The sequence below is a fragment of the Crocodylus siamensis genome, chromosome 1, assembly GCF_052110815.1.
Source record: "Crocodylus siamensis isolate JL-2025a chromosome 1, ASM5211081v1, whole genome shotgun sequence".
Taxonomy (NCBI): domain Eukaryota; kingdom Metazoa; phylum Chordata; order Crocodylia; family Crocodylidae; genus Crocodylus; species Crocodylus siamensis.
Window position 1 is genome coordinate 3,857,450 of NC_143395.1, and position 15,531 is coordinate 3,872,980.

The following is a 15,531-nucleotide window of genomic DNA, read 5'->3' on the forward strand; positions in this document are numbered from 1 at the left end:
GTAGTTAGCATCTGCACTGAGTTCATCTCTGCACCTGCTTCACAAGCGACACCGGGCTGTAGCACCTTGAAGTTGTATCCTCCAGAGCAGCGGTTCTCAACCGGCGGCCTGTGGGATGCACGCAACCCAGTCGTCACACTGCGGTGGCCCACGTGACATCTTGTTCAAACATTTTGCAAATGGATGCGCAGGAAGTAAGTTGTGTGGGTGCATTTGACATAACACACCAAGAGCTGCAAGTGTGGCCCTCTGTGGCAAATCAGCTGAGAAGGTTGATCTTTTATTAGACCAACTGAGTAGATCAGAAGCTTGCAGGGAACTTTTTTCCAATGACTCAGTCGGTCTAATCAAAGATACCACGTCTACCCAAACAACCTTGCCTGCCTATGTCCTTAGATCAATACTGCTACAACCAAAAACCAAGGCAGAATAGATTCGCTTTTGGGGCTCTTTTAGGGTCATGATGCCAAAGTCTCTCTTCGGCATCTCTCCATTCCCAGGAACATGGTTTGCAAGCTGACATCTCTGGCCAGACTTACACACGTGGACACTTGATGCTAGCAAATGCCCACAGACAGTACACGGCCTAATCTGTAACAGTGATTCTCAATCAGGGTGTTGTGGGAATGCTAGTCGTGTTATGCGTACAACCGGGATGCACGAGGTAAGTCCAGAGATGTCAATTCATAGTGCGACCCAAATGGTAAAACCATTCTGCCCTGCTGTGCTGTTTCTGAGGTCTTTGCAAGAGAAGAATTGCTTTAGGATTTTTCTGTAGTCAAATAACATGAAAACGAAGAGCTGGCATTTTGAGGGGGGCGGGGGGCGGGGAGGAGCAGGAGCTTGGATCTAAAAAAGTTTGGGAACCGCTGATCTACAGGGTTGCACCTCCCTCTAGCGGCTCAGGGTGACTCTAGCATCCTGGTACGCGCTCATGTTTTCAGCCGCAGAGGCCTGTGCTGCATGTGATGAAAGCCACCTGTTGAAACACGTGCGGGTGAATTGTGTCAGCAAACACATACTTTGTTGCGTGCATGAAGCTGGACGCTGCCTGTGTCTTCCTGACTTGTGTGTGCAAGGAATTTTGCACCTTCAGTAGGCACACGTGGGGGTTTTTTTTTTTTAATGACTTTGGCTGTTTGTGTGAGTCTTTACATTGGCTTTGGCGGGGGGTGGATCGAGTCCTGTCTCGGTGGTTTTGGTCAGGAAAGAGGGCCTGAGCGTCTGCTCCTTGAGGCAGTGTCGTGGCTCGTGTTATCGCTGTAGTGTCTGAACCCCATGAACCCTTACTGGGGTGGGGAGGTTTTATCCTGGTTTTATGGGGCAGATTAAGTAGCTTGTCCAGGGTCACACAGAAAACACGTGGCAGAGCTGGGCACAGAATCCAAGTCTCCTCAATCCCAGCCCGTCAGCCCTCTTGTTCCCTTTCAGGACGAAGTGCTGCTTCTAAGGAAAACCCCTGCGAGCTCACGGGTCTCCCAGTGTGCAAATACTCAGGGACCAGAGTGGCATGCTTCAAAAAAAAAAAAAGAATTTAACTAATTCTTCCCACCCTCTTTCTCTTTCCCTGTCCCGGCAGCAGAGTTTTTTGATGATTACTCTGAGGGCCGCGAATGTGTGAACTGCGGAGCCATGTCCACCCCGCTCTGGAGGAGAGACGGCACGGGCCACTACCTCTGCAACGCGTGCGGGCTCTACCACAAGATGAACGGCATCAACCGGCCCCTGATCAAACCCCAGCGGAGGCTGGTAAGGAAAGGCTTTTGCTGCTCCCCGGCAGCCTGCCCAGATGCACAGCAGACTCCAGAGCAAGAAACCGGTGCATGTGGAGCTGCCCTGTGCAACAAGGCTGAGGGTCCTAGGGGAAGCTGGGCATTTCCCTTTTTACCACTTCCCTTTCCTCTTTTTTCACTCAGCCCGATCCACCCATCTGGGCCTCGGTCTCTGCCGCTAGCATACAGTCACTGCTTCAGTGTGATGGTCTGTAACCGGTGCATCCCAGGGTCCTTTGGACTGCCTACAAAGGAGCCGTAACATTTCTTGCAAAGGACTGGGGGATCTCTACAGATGCCCAGGCACCTACCTGCTGCACCCTGCTCTGTGACAGGCCAGGCCTTGGTTTTGTAGATCTGTGCCAGTGGACACACACCTTGCTGGGGGCGTCTGACCCCAGCGCTCTTTCCTGCCCAGGGCAGGGGCTTGGACTCAATGACCTACTGAGGTCCCTTCGAGCTATGAATCGAATTTTGACCTTGTTAAACATTCATCAACTGTAGCATATGAGTACCCACCAAGCCCTTATCGCCTCCGATGTGGTCCTTCTCACCCTTCCCTTAGTACACATGATGTCTACCCCTTGCTATGTGCTGTTCACCAGTGGCCTTCTTCAGTTTAGGGCAAACCTGACTCCCAGATACTCCAGCAGCTCCATGACTTCCAATGACCCTCTGTACCCGGAAGCCAGGAGGCAGGACAGAGGCACAAGGGGGTGGGGAAAAGGCAGTGGCATAATTTGGTGTCTCCCTGGGGCTTTAGGGGCCGGGCAAGACATATAGGTATGGGGAACTGGAGAAGGGGTTGTGGCTGGCAGGCTCGGGGCCTCTATCTGTGCGGGTGTCCACGCCATGCCCATCCACGTGGTATCTGTGCACCTGCCCTGTCCTTGGTAGAGCACTCCTGGAAAGGTGCCCTGCAGCATCACAAGTCACGCAGGCTGTAGCACCGATTTGTGCCATGGGGGAGGTGGTCATCTCCAGGGAAGAGTGATATACGCTGGGGTGAGGCCATAGGCTTTTGCTTCATGTCCTCCCAAAGCCACAGCCAAGGCAGTGGCTTCGCAGTCCTCTGGAGGCCCGAGGCTTCACCATGAGGAGCTGGTGAACTGTCTCTCTTTACATGACTTCAGGTTTCTTTGCAGGGGGGAGGAGACATTTCCCATGTGAAACCTCCAAACCTGACTCCTGCCTCTGCAAATGCCACATCTCTTAGCTTCACCCTTCCAGTCATTCCTCAGCATCTGCCATCATTTCTTCAGGGAGCTGCTTTGACTTTATCTTGCCCTGGGTACTGATTTGTAATCCCCTGATGCCCTCTGGCAGCCAAAGTATGTCACATTCCCGCCTCCTAGTACTGCTGAGCTCTAGATTCAGCCTTCACTTGGTGCTTAAGGTGATGGCTGGCCTGCCTACTTCATGTCAAATAAGTGAGCTCAGAAGAGCAACGGTTGGCATTAAAAGTCCAGAGACGCCCCAAACCCATTCCAGTGCCCCAGCCTGGGGTGTGCCAGACAGCACCGTGGAGTTAGGGCTTATATCCTCACGGTGGCTGTGATGCTGGATTTAGGGGATGGGTGGACAAGTACCATGGTGCTTGCCTCTGTTTCCTGTCTTCATTGCGGCTCTCATTACATTTAGAAATGTTAGCGAAGGAAGCCGGGGGTCCTAGTGTGTCAGGGAGGCAGAGGACCTACTGTGCTCACCTTCATGATGGGACCTTGGCTTTTGAAAGCTTAAGGAGGTAGTGAATTAAGACCCACATCACCTTTCTGGGATAGCTAGTCCTGCCCCCCACCCGATAGGGAGTGCAATGTTTCTGCTAAAATCTGGAGTAAAGAAACAAAAAAATCCCCATCCTTACAGACGTTTACTCCCAAACCTTGACCTCCCCTCTGAGGGCTGGAGGAAAGTCCAAGCTGGCTTTTATTTTACTCGCAGAGCGTAGTTCATTGCTATAACGACTTGCTCCTTAAAAACACTAAAGCACTTATATCCATGCCCAGCTTGCCAGCAGGTCACTCATCTTCACACAGACTCTGGGAGGTTGAAAGCAATTCAGGTCCTTTTTTTCCAAGGCCTTTTTTTTGTTTGTCACAGTTTCCACACTTGTCCGTTCTCGGATGGGTACCCCTCCCTCTCTCTTTCTCTCTCTCTTCTGGATCAAGGTTACCATTTTATACAGTTACACATTGATTGCATTTGTAAGCCTTTGTGCTGGGTCACACCAGTCTATTGCCTTTTTCTGCAGGGTTGAAACTCTATAAAAGTTTTGTTCCCTGCACTATTTCATTTCTGGACATTTGCATCAACGACTTCCCTTCCTGCAGGAACCACCCTTCATCTTACCCATTTAGCCAGGGTGACAATCCTTCCGACCCCGGAGGGGGCATATAACCCATATCATGTTTGTAGGGTGGTCTTGAGCCGTCCATATTGCCTGGATGGCTTTTAGCTAAGGTTTCCATGGAAAACACAAGTGGAAAAAACTGCCTGGATGGCTCCAGGCAATAGGCAGAGAAGGCCAGGAAGGAAAATGACAGCCAAAGGCAGAGCAAAGTCGGCTGGCATGCAAGGTTTTATGGATTTGGGAAGGAAAAGCTAAGGATGAGGGAGAAGCTGGAGCGGCTTCCTGGCTTCCCACTACTACGCGAGTTGCCACTGTGATGATGGCCGTCATCTTGTCTGACCCCCCAGGGTTCAACCTGGGATCTGCGGGTCTACAACAAAGCACAAATGGCTACACCTTGAGCTAAAGCACCGTTGTCAGGTCTTCAGCAGACTTACGCAACAGGCCCAAAGGGGGGCCAGCAGGTTACATGAGTTTGCTAAAGTTTCCTGGATTTTAACTAATGTTTCCAAGGAAAGCACAACTGCATGGAGACATCTGCTTCAATGGTGTTCATCGTGTATTGCTTATACGATGCCAAAAGTGGGCTGAGACCATAAGGTGAGGTCCCAGATCAGAAGAGCTTCCAGCGTACACAGTTGTCATCGAAGAGTTTTGCCATCGGCTTCTGTGCCAGCGGGATCGTGCTATTAGCTCCTGGTAGTTCCTGCTCCGTTTCCAAAATGCACAGAGAAAACACACCTAGCCAGGAAGGGGTCAATCCAACCGCCCACTCCCTGATTTGTGGAGAAAGGTTTGGGATCTTTATTTGGTAGCCAAGTTCCCAGGGCAGAAATGAGGCAGACCTGGATCAGAGCCCCTGCAGGCTGTGGCACTCACAACCCAAATTCAACCGGCTGGGCCAAGTTGTGGGTTCGGTGAGCATAGTTTGATTCTCACTCTAAGTGGGAAATAAACTGTTGTCTTTTGACCTTCTGCAGATCTACCTTCACCATACCGCAGTGGTTCCCAACATAGGGATGGCAAAGTCCAGCGCGGCCACAGTAATTAGGAGTAGGGTTGTGAGCCCCAGAGGACTTCAGTTATAGTTCTTGGGTTTGTGCTAGAAGTTGAGCCTGGATGTGGGGTTTTCCTCCCAAAGAAAAGGAGACTTATGGTTTTATTGAGATGGCCTGAATTGGGGTAGTTGGGGGATAGCCTCTGACTCAGGAGCCCATGGGTCTCGGTCCAGTGGTGCCAGGAACCACTGCTTGGCCCATTGCAAGCCAGCTGGGGTATGGGGTAGGGAGGTGCTCCTGGAGACAAGTAAGCAGGGTCAGCCCATCTCTGCAAGCTGGTTTCTCTCTCCCAAGTTCCAGTGCTACCTGCCTGCTCCGTGCTCACTGGAGCTACTACGAGCTGCCCCTTCCCACAGGTAGGACCTAGCCATATGTGTGTGGCCTATGTAGAAACATAAGAAGGGACATCACATCCCTGCATGGGAGCACCACTGGGCTCACAACCACTATCAAGGTAGCTTTAGCAAGTCACATTATCCCACACGGCCTCTGCTTGTGAGTCTGTAAAATGGGTACAAACCCACTTACATGTACACCCGCGTTTTTATGTGACAAAAGAACACCTGCAAACCCACAGGATAGCTGCTAGGCTACATGAGCTCTCATCAGGATTTGAAATGCTCATAGCCAGTGTCAAGACCAGGGAATTGTTCACGCTGTTCTTGCCTTTGCATTGCAGTCAGCCTCCCGCCGCGTCGGCCTCTCTTGTGCCAACTGCCACACGACGACCACCACGCTATGGCGCAGAAACGCGGAGGGCGAGCCCGTGTGTAACGCCTGCGGGCTATACATGAAGCTCCATGGGGTAAGGATGGATCAACGCTGTGGTTTCTATGCTAGAAAGTCCTTGCGGACACCAGGCAGTTGGGAGGCAGGGTTCTTGTACAATATAAACTTTGCCTCGACTGCAGTCCTGTCATGGCAGCAGGAGGTGGCTTTGTTGTGTAAAGGGCTAAACCAAAGAGGCATGTGACAAACCAGTGGCTGGAAGTTAAACCCGACTCACTCCTATTCGGTGCATGTTTCCTATGATGAATTCATCACTAGAACATGCTGCGGAGGGTAGGCTTCACAGTAAAACTGAATACCTTTTTTTGGGCTGATATGCTTAAATCTGGATCTGGCCTGCATAACACAGGAGGTAAAACTAGACAATCTGATGGTGCCTTTTAGCCATACACATCTGGGCGCCAGAGCCTTGAGTACCAACATCATTCAGTTCCAAAAAATTCAAATCCAGGCTGAAGCCAAATCTAAGAGCGTTAGGTGGTCTCCGGTCTTGCTTCCTGCAAAAGCAGTGAGTGACTTTGGGCTCTGTGGCTTTTTAGTTCAATCTACTGGACCTGTGAGGCAGAGATGGGATCTCAGTATGACCCATGGCTTTAAACACATCCTGAAAATACCTCTGCATCTGTGTTCCTAGGTCCCCAGGCCTTTAGCAATGAGAAAAGAGGGGATTCAAACAAGGAAGCGCAAGCCCAAGAACCTTAACAAATCCAAGGCACCAGCAGGTGAGTGTCAGGCAAGAAAGTCCTGTGTGCATGTGCGTGTGCATGTGTGCGTGCAGGATCAGGCCTCGCCAAACCATTTCATGTTCCCCTAGGTCCATCCAGCAACGAGAGTCTTACCCCCACCACAAGCTCCACCCCCAGCAGCAGCACCACCACCACCACCGAGGAAATGCGCCCCATCAAGACGGAACCGGGTCTTTCATCTCATTATGGGCACCCAAGCCCAATTTCTCAGGTGAGTGGAGAGAGGCTTCAAAGACAAACTGGAATCTGCTTTCCTCAGTGGGAAAGAAAGGAAGTTCCCAAAATGTTAGGTGCAGGGAAACAGTGGCCATTTTATCTCCATCTAAGGGTGTGGAGATTCCTACTGGGGGGAAATATACTTCGCAGGGTATTACCCCGTGGCTAGAGAAGGGCAAAGATCAGTGCCACTTGCCTTGGGCAAAGGGGTAAATGTCTTGCCTCAATGGGAAGCTTTGCCAGCACGAATGAACAGTGAACGATCTCCCCTCCCATGCCAACTACATGTGATGGCTCTGAGCCTAGATGTGGAGGCAGCAAGCTTGCTGAAAACCGAAATAGCACAAGGTGGCACTGTGCTGAGATACCTGAGCCAGGTCTGGCATCAGAAACAAAATAGCTGCATGGCACTGTGACCTGGCTAGCTAGTTCTGCTGGAAAGTAAAGCTTATTAGTCTGCAGCCTAACCCTAATCCTAGCTAATATGGCTGTACTGCTTCCTCTTCTGGAGCAAGTACATCCAGAGCTAGCTGGGGCGTCCCTGCATGATACTGCCATGCCCTTCATAAGGCATGTCTACACGTGCTGATTTAAGGCACATTAGCCATTTTTAAGGTACGGTAAGGGCACGGATCTACACGTGCATGCCCTTAATGCACCTTAAAATTGGCAATTTTAGGCTATTCACACCTAAATTTGGTACCTGCAAAAGTAGGTATCAAATGTAGGAGCGAATAGCTAAAGCACCTTCACAAACATATAGATGCTCTAAGGCGCATTAACGCTGTGTATGTCAACTGATTTGCAACTAACTTTTGTCCCAAGTCGGTCTGCACACCGTGTTAATGCGCCTTAGTGCATGCATGTGTAGATGTGTGCCTAATTCGCCTTCACACGCATAAGGCAAATGCGCGTTAAGTTTACGCGTGCGTAAAAGCATGTATAGATACGCCCATAGACTCTGACGTATATCGTGTTTCCACGGACAGCTCAGCAGAGCGAGATCTGCTTTACATAGCGCAGCGGTTCGCAGCTTTGTTAGACTCATGGGACCCCTTGGTAAATGCCAGCTCTGGTTTTCACTCATTTTTTGACTATGAAAAAATAACATGCTAGATTTTCTGTTGCAAAGAACTCAGAAAGACCATAGCAGGTCAGATTTTTTTTAACGCTATGGATTCCTGGTTGAAATGTCTTGGTTTACCTTGCGAACCACGGTTGCTCACCTAATAGTGCTAACATTGCGTGACACCCTGCAGCACCCTTGCAATGGTCTCAAGGCACCCCAGGGTGACACAGCACCCTGTTTGAGAACCACCGATGTAGTGTAAATGTACCCTTAAGTTTCTAGAGACCCTGGGGTTGTGACAGGGCAGCCATGTGGGCTACTTGGTGAGGAAGTGGAAAGTATGCAAAGCCAGAGTACCTGGTACCAATGCTACAGGTCTTGGTGAGGGATGTGGTGGCTCTTAGTCTGAGCTATGCAAATAGCTGCTCCCTGCCTGGAAATGTATGAGTGTGAGAAGAGCAAAACCAGAAAAAAAGACTCATATTTCCAGAATCAGCGTGTCCACACAGAGCCTTACACTGAAGTAGATATTCGGAATAATTATTCCAGCAGTTTCAGTACATTTCCAAGTGTAGACAAACTGGGTTTGACCAGAAATAAGGCAGCATTTAACATTTTTGACTTTGCTTTTGGGTTCAGAGAGTGCAAACCCACGTACACCAAAGCTAAAAAATAATTGCTGGGAGGTAGACCACCCGCCAATCAAAACTAAATGTTTGCACTATGTAAGAGACTTGTAATAGGTGGCTTATTTGTAATACATTATTCAGCCACCAGATAGCCCTGCAAGCTCTCTGCAGCTGGATGCTCTGGGTGATGAGACAGGCAAATCAGCAGTATAGAAGTCTCTGTGTTTCTGTCTGTTGTGTCCTTTACTAGAAGTCTCTTGCCTAAGGAGATATGCCATATGTGTCATAGCAAGGTTATATCATAGCAAGACAAACATTCAGGTCAGTTAACTTCCTAAGAAGAACTCTTGATGTTTAAACAAAACGTTCAGTGTAATATTTGCAGATTATGACATCAAATCAATGTTAAATAGGCACTCAGATAATAAATGAGACAAATCCCCACAATTAAGTGTGACTCTGGACTGATTTCAGAATGTAATTCTGCAGCTGGATGTAATACTGAGTACTCTGGTATGGTGACAGGCTAAGATGGTCAAAAGGTAATTGGTAACAAGGCCATAGGCCGCAGGACGGGCGGTGGGCCACCCTGGCCATGACCCGACCAACTTTTAGTACGTTAATTTAGCTAGCTATGCAGTTCAAAAAATAGCTATACGGTTTTAACTGGAATGACAAACGTGCGTTTGTGGGTTATATAAATGAATGTGATAAAAGTTGGTCGGGCCATGGCCTGGGTGGCCCACCCCATTCCACGGCCTGTGAACAAAGCTAATGAAAACCTGTGCCTGAGGATATAAAATGATCGCTTGTGGCGGTCAGGAAATAATTATGCTTCCATCTACAGTATTAAAAATAGTGTAGGACAAAGAACATGAGATGAAATGCACTGATGATCACGTGCAGCATTGCAGACCCCATGTTCTCACGTGTACACATCCCCCTTATACTGTTATAACAACGTGAGTCCTACATACAGGGAAATGCTGAGCCCTTGCTCAGGTTTCCTAAAAAACCTTCCTTTTCACTTTGTGCATTTTTTTGTAGGCGTTCTCAGTCACTGCTATGTCTGGCCACGGATCTTCGATTCACTCTGCCATCTCCGCCCTGAAGCTTTCCCCGCAGGGTTACCAATCAGCCATCACCCAGTCTCCCCAGTCCAACTCCAAACAGGACTCCTGGAACAGCCTGGTCTTAGCTGAAAGCCATGGAGACATCATAACCGCATAACCTGTTCCTCTTCCCATGGACTTCCCGACCACTTGAAATACAAAGAAGATGCCCTGCAATAATAAAGCAATATTGTGGTTTCCCTTTCCCCCCCCGACCCCCGGCTCCAGGAGGGTCATCTGTTATGATTGTGGAAGAACAATTCCTAATAAAATTATAAAGGGAACTTTTCTGAGGTGTGGGAGAGCGAAATCCCCAATGAACAGAGAAGACTCGGTCTCAGAACAACAGCGACCTTTTTCCTTTAAACAAACCTTCACGTATTAGATTGTAGCTATCGCCTCTGGACTGGCTAGAAGCAAAGAAAGGACTCAGGTTTTTATAAAACATCAGGCTTTCATGTTTTGGAAGTGATGGCACAGAGACACTTTCTTCTTCTCACCGCCCATTAGTTTCCTGACCAGGTCCATCTGGATGGAAATGCCATCCTCTTGTTATCACGCAAAGGCACAGACTCAATGACCTGCCTTGAAATGGAGCCGGCTCTGGGACTTGTTGCACGGACTTCATTAGCCACGCATTCAGTGCTCGAGTGGCTTTTCTCCGATGGTCCAGTTGAAAAATGAAAAACTCAGCTCGCACATCAAGCGGCACATCCAAAACTTTGGGGGTTTTTTTGTGTTACCGAAAGGGTCCGAGAACCTTGTGATTGTGCTTATTTAACGGTGGCTGTTTTTACTTTGTTTGTGTCTGAATCATGGGATCTCGTTTCCAAAAGGCTCTTGCTGGAGCGTGGAGAAGGCCTGTATGAAATTAAAACCCAATAACGGTGCAGCGTGAGTTTTCTGATGGGGAGATTGAGAGACGCGGAGTCTCTGAGACACCCAGAAGGAACTGCTGGACTCTGCCTGCGGAGGCAGCTGTGAGCCTGGCTTGATGCCTCTCCAGAGCTCAGAAGTGCTATGATGATATCCATAACTATGACGCTGTACTGTGATTGCGTACGACCCTGTGACCTGTCACAGTTAATTTAATTTCTTTTGACCATGTTTTCTGTCGCTGCCGACAAACCCGATTTTCTTTCTGCCAAGCTGCGGACAGTACCTGCCTCGTGCCCCAAAAGCAGACCCCCTGGCAGCCCTGCCAGGCCCCGCCTTATAAAAGCCCTTATTCTTGCAGGCAACAAATTGTCATCTTCTGTGTCCCCAGCAGCAGTTTAAGGGGTACAGGCAGGCACACTCCTGCAAGCATTTGAAAGCAGCTGTGATGTCCCCAGGGCAAAGTTAATTCTGTTTTCTTCTTAAAATATTAAACAAGAGGCTGGTGTTTCCCTTGCCCTGCAGAGCTGAATAATGCCTGCTCCAATGCTTCCCTATTAAAGGCCCATCTTATGCAGCTCGGCAAGGGGATTTCAGGGAGCCTGTCAGTCAGTGAAGCAAATTCCTCAGTCCCTTTTCCTCCCCATCAGTCCCTAGGTTCCCATCTTTTATCTTGTCTGCCCAGCTCTGCTACCTGTCCGGCACATTCAAAATTCACCTCCCTAAAACATTTAAATATATGTGTGGTGGAGGGGGGTTGTGCCACTTAGACCCCTGTACAGACAGGTCCAAAGTATATAGCTTCCTTCTTGCACCCAGGGGCTGTCCTGACCCCTAGCTCCCTATAACACCCCAAAAGGCCCCCTGTAAGTCGAAGGTGGCGGCTGGGTGGGTTGAGGGGGGCACGGACAGGGGCCAGGTCGAAGCCCTCTTTGCTAAAGCTTCCTTGTGGGATGGGGAGATTGCAATGGAGCTGCACTGACAGGCACTGGGGAGAGGGGTAGCAGCCATGGACCCTTCTTGATCCTCTGGGATCTGGGCTTAAGGATCCACAGGGCTTCAAGATGGGGCCACTCCATGGACAAGTGATGACAGTACCCTTGCTGGTCCGAGCTTGGCAGGAGACACTGTGATGTACTTCTTAGGAGGAAAGTCCTCCCATAGACTTCTTGTGGGAGAGGATGTGATTCTGGCAATGGCAAGGAGCAATCCTTCCTGGGCCCGTGGGGATGGAGAGCTTCCATGACCCAGTCGATGTTTCCATCGCTAACATTTGAGCTTCCCACAGACTTTCCATCTCCATCACCGCCCCGGTTCTGTCTTGCAAAGTTCAGCGCAGCGTCCTCATCCAGGGTTAGAGTGAGGGGCAGCAAATGGGACATTGAAAAGCTTTGCAGATGATATAGAATTGGCGATTGTGAGCCAGAGGGGGGCTGGAAAGGGACATCACACCAAGGAATCCAGAAGTTGGGAGATCTTGGGGCACTGCCCGAGATACAAAACTGGGGGACTAAGCTGCAGGAGCCTTTCCTTCAGTCCGTTAGAAGAATGCCACCCCTTCCTTCCATTCAGGGTGCTCAAGCAATGCTCAGAAAGACAAGATGAGGATTTATTATTTGCATTGCTCCATCGGGGCCCTGTTACGTTAAGTCCTGCATGGAGACAGAGCAAAACCATTCCCTCCTAACGAGTGTAATCCTGCAACCTCTCCTGTATAAATCGACTCCTGTGAGTACCCCTGAAAAGCAAAGGGGTTTACTCCCATGTGCAGTTTCAAGATCAGGTCCCAATAAAATCAGACCTCTGTTGTGGGCCGTACAGGGGCACGGAGGGAAGTCTGGTGGAGAATAGGGGGTTAGAAAGGTCATTAACCAATTCTGATTGTCTTTCCTCTTTGTGACAGTGCAATATCTTTAATAGCCGCTACATTTGTTTTCCTGCTGATCAGAAAAGATCTGTATTTAGACAGCAATCTCACTAGCTGATTCGAAACTCTGATCAGGAGGAGTTAAAGGCATTTTGATGGGAGCTTTAATGCTGATCAACAATCCTTAATAGAGCCCTGAAGCTGTGACTGCGCTGTGGGGTTTTTGTTCTGTTTTGCTTTTGTTTTTTGTCCTTCTATAAAATTTGCAGCTTCCCAAAGTCATTGGGAATGTCCCATGGAAAGAGAGGTGCATTTGTTTCGGGGAGGACCCAAACTGAACAAGCTGTAATTATTTAAAGATGTAAAAAAAACTATAGTATAATATGATGTAGTATGGCTACCAATCCACATAACTTCTACACCTTTAGGACTAATGGAAATACAACAATGGTAATAAAAATAATCAAGTTTCCTTCTTTCTTATTTTTTCTTGCACTGAAATAAGTATGTGGTGGATCTGCAGTGATTCTGGTTCATGCACGGTGCGCTGCCCAGCATGTCCTGCGGAGGGCTGAGTGGGCCATCGTGTCACGGACTCGGCATCAGAAGACCAAGCTGGGGTGGGGGATGCTTGCCGGTAGCAGGGCCATATATGTTCTTGAATGACTCACATGGATTTGGAATTGGCTTGGGACACAAAATATTTTCCTTCAATAAAAATATTCAGACCAAGAAGGAGGCTCTGGCCGAGGGAACCCAGGTGACTGGGGGTGTGGGTGGGTCTTAGGATCACTCCTTCACCCATGTCTCCTGGCAGAGTTTCACCGGGCAGCATCTGCTGGTTCCTTGGACTTGTTCAAGGGGCAGCGGTGGCTGGCCAGTGTGCTCTGCTCGGTACCCCAACTTCGAGTCAAGTCAGTCCTGAGGCTGCTGCTACTGCTGGGGCACCTTGGATGCTGTAACAACCCTCCTAGGTTAGTTGAGTTGCTATTCATCATCGGTGATTCTTCGGGCGGAGCGACCTGGTGGCACCCATCTCTCCAAGAATGAATGGCTGTTGGCTCGCAGGGAGCTCATCCACCCTTTGACAAGTCTTTCTTTTAGCCCTGATGGATGTCCCCACCCTCCTCACCTAGGCTAGCCTAGGTGGGGCTGCCAGCTTAGTCGCTGCCAAGCAGGCCATTGAACAGGCCATGCTGGTTTACATGGTACCAGGTACCCCCCTTTGAACCCTTGCTTTTATCCTTCCAGCCCTGTTTGAGCTGATCTTTTGCTGTCTCCAGAATCTCTTGTTCTGTGTCTGGAGGCTTCCCCAACTCAGGTAGGCATAAAGTTTTCTTGATGGGTCTAGGCCCACCAAAGCTAATGTAACGAATAGATGTGTCCCTCTCTGTGGCATGGAGCAGACGCTTAGGGGACCTGTATTTACCTAGGGCCTCTCCAGACTGATCTAGATCAGCCCCCTTCATCTCCCAGCATTCGGAGGCCTAGGAAATCCTCATTTGGAGGTTTCACCCTAACGACGGTGTTTTATACCCACGGATGGAGTATACCCCGGCTGCTTGTTTGTTTGCCTCTCTAAGCACTGCCCTCCCTCCCCCTTCTCCCTCTCCCCATCCCTTCCTTTTTATATTCAAATTTCTCTGGATACACTGCTTTTTGCACTTTGCATCTACATGAGAACATAAGGCCTGCCATTTATCGGGTCAGATCATAGATCCATTTTGCTCAGTCTCCAGTGCCGCACAGCCGCAGAGAGCGGAGGGTGAATGGGAGAGTGAATTGGGTATGACCAGGGTTTTTTCCCCTATTCTTCTCCCACTTGTAGCCTCCAGCATTTAAGGTCTGACTCAGAGGCTGTTCCCTTAACTGCTGTGTTCCCATCTGATAAAGAGAGCTTCAGCCCCAAAAGTTTGTGCCTTATATATATATGTATGTGTATGTGTGTGTGTGTGTATACCTGTCACATGTGTCTGTATGTGCATATATATATTTACACATACATATGTGTATATATAGATATATATATGTGTATGTGTGTGTATGTATATGTATGTGTGTGTGCATACACACACACATACATACTATATATATGTTTACACACACACCAACCAAAGTAGCAAGATATATATATCACTACTTTGGTTAGTCTACAAGGTTCAAAACTCCCTTGCCTTCTGAAGTGTCAGCCACGCTGTCCTGTGGCAGGGAGTTCCACCAAGAATTGCAAGTAAAATGCAAATCAAATAAATTAAATACACAAATCAAATAAAAGCCACCTGCGCGACCAGGGTTCTGGCATGCCCTGACTTTCAATGGCTAGACTTTGCACCCTTCACTGTTTTCTTGGTATGCTTTTCCTTAGCGTGCTGTTGTTTGAGCTTTGGCTGATTAATGTGAGATAAGTCTCTCTTGAACCCAAATAAGACTGTCCACAGGTGGGCTGATGTGCATGCAATGAGTCCCTGGTGCCAGGGTGAGTAGAGGAGGCTGCTTGCGCCCAGGGGTTGCCCTAGAGAGCACCGTGTACTGCTGCCAGGCCCAGAGCTCAACCCCTGGCAGGCCAAGTCTCTGCAGGACGGTGGCTTTCAAGGATGGTAAGGGCAGCAGATGTGCTGCAACTTCAGATCTTGGCTGCCAGCCTCCCTCCCCACCCACCTCTGCCCAGTATAAGGCTGAAGTTGGTTCCTTATTCCCAGTTCCTTATTCCCAGTTCCTGGTTCCCGGTTCCTTTTTCAAAGCTAATCTAGACCCAACAAAAAATCCTCCTTGGGCCACCCCAGACTGCACCTCTGTGGCAGTGATTATACCCAGAAATCCTCCTTAGGCCACCCCAGATCACAGCTACTTGGCACCGGGGGACTCTCCTGGACACCTCTGATGAGAGACTTGCCCAGCCCAAAACGTGGTTTGGCCATGCCAGGGTGCGGAAAGGCAGCACCCCAGCCACTGTGCTACATTAATGGACCTGAATAAGGAATTGGATTTTGGGCTGGGATTATACAGCCTGGACTTCAGGAGGGCAGACTTCAACAAGGTGAGGAGAC

General features: G+C 49.2%; 1 protein-coding gene across 3 annotated transcripts in view; it reads left to right on the forward strand.

The window, feature by feature from the left end:
- Positions 1-12,930, forward strand: part of GATA4 (GATA binding protein 4) — a 41,274-nt gene extending 28,344 nt beyond the window's left edge. For 2 of the 3 annotated variants that reach the window (XM_090028726.1, XM_090028550.1), the window contains 5 exons: positions 1,580-1,749; positions 5,860-5,985; positions 6,604-6,691; positions 6,784-6,926; positions 9,677-12,930. In XM_090028726.1, the coding sequence (XP_089884852.1) occupies positions 1,580-1,749; positions 5,860-5,985; positions 6,604-6,691; positions 6,784-6,926; positions 9,677-9,859 (710 nt within the window). In that variant the 3' untranslated portion in view covers positions 9,860-12,930. The remainder of the gene's footprint in view (positions 1-1,579; positions 1,750-5,859; positions 5,986-6,603; positions 6,692-6,783; positions 6,927-9,676) is intronic. The other variant, XM_090028639.1, reaches the window with a different exon arrangement.
- Positions 12,931-15,531: the final 2,601 nt, after the last annotated feature.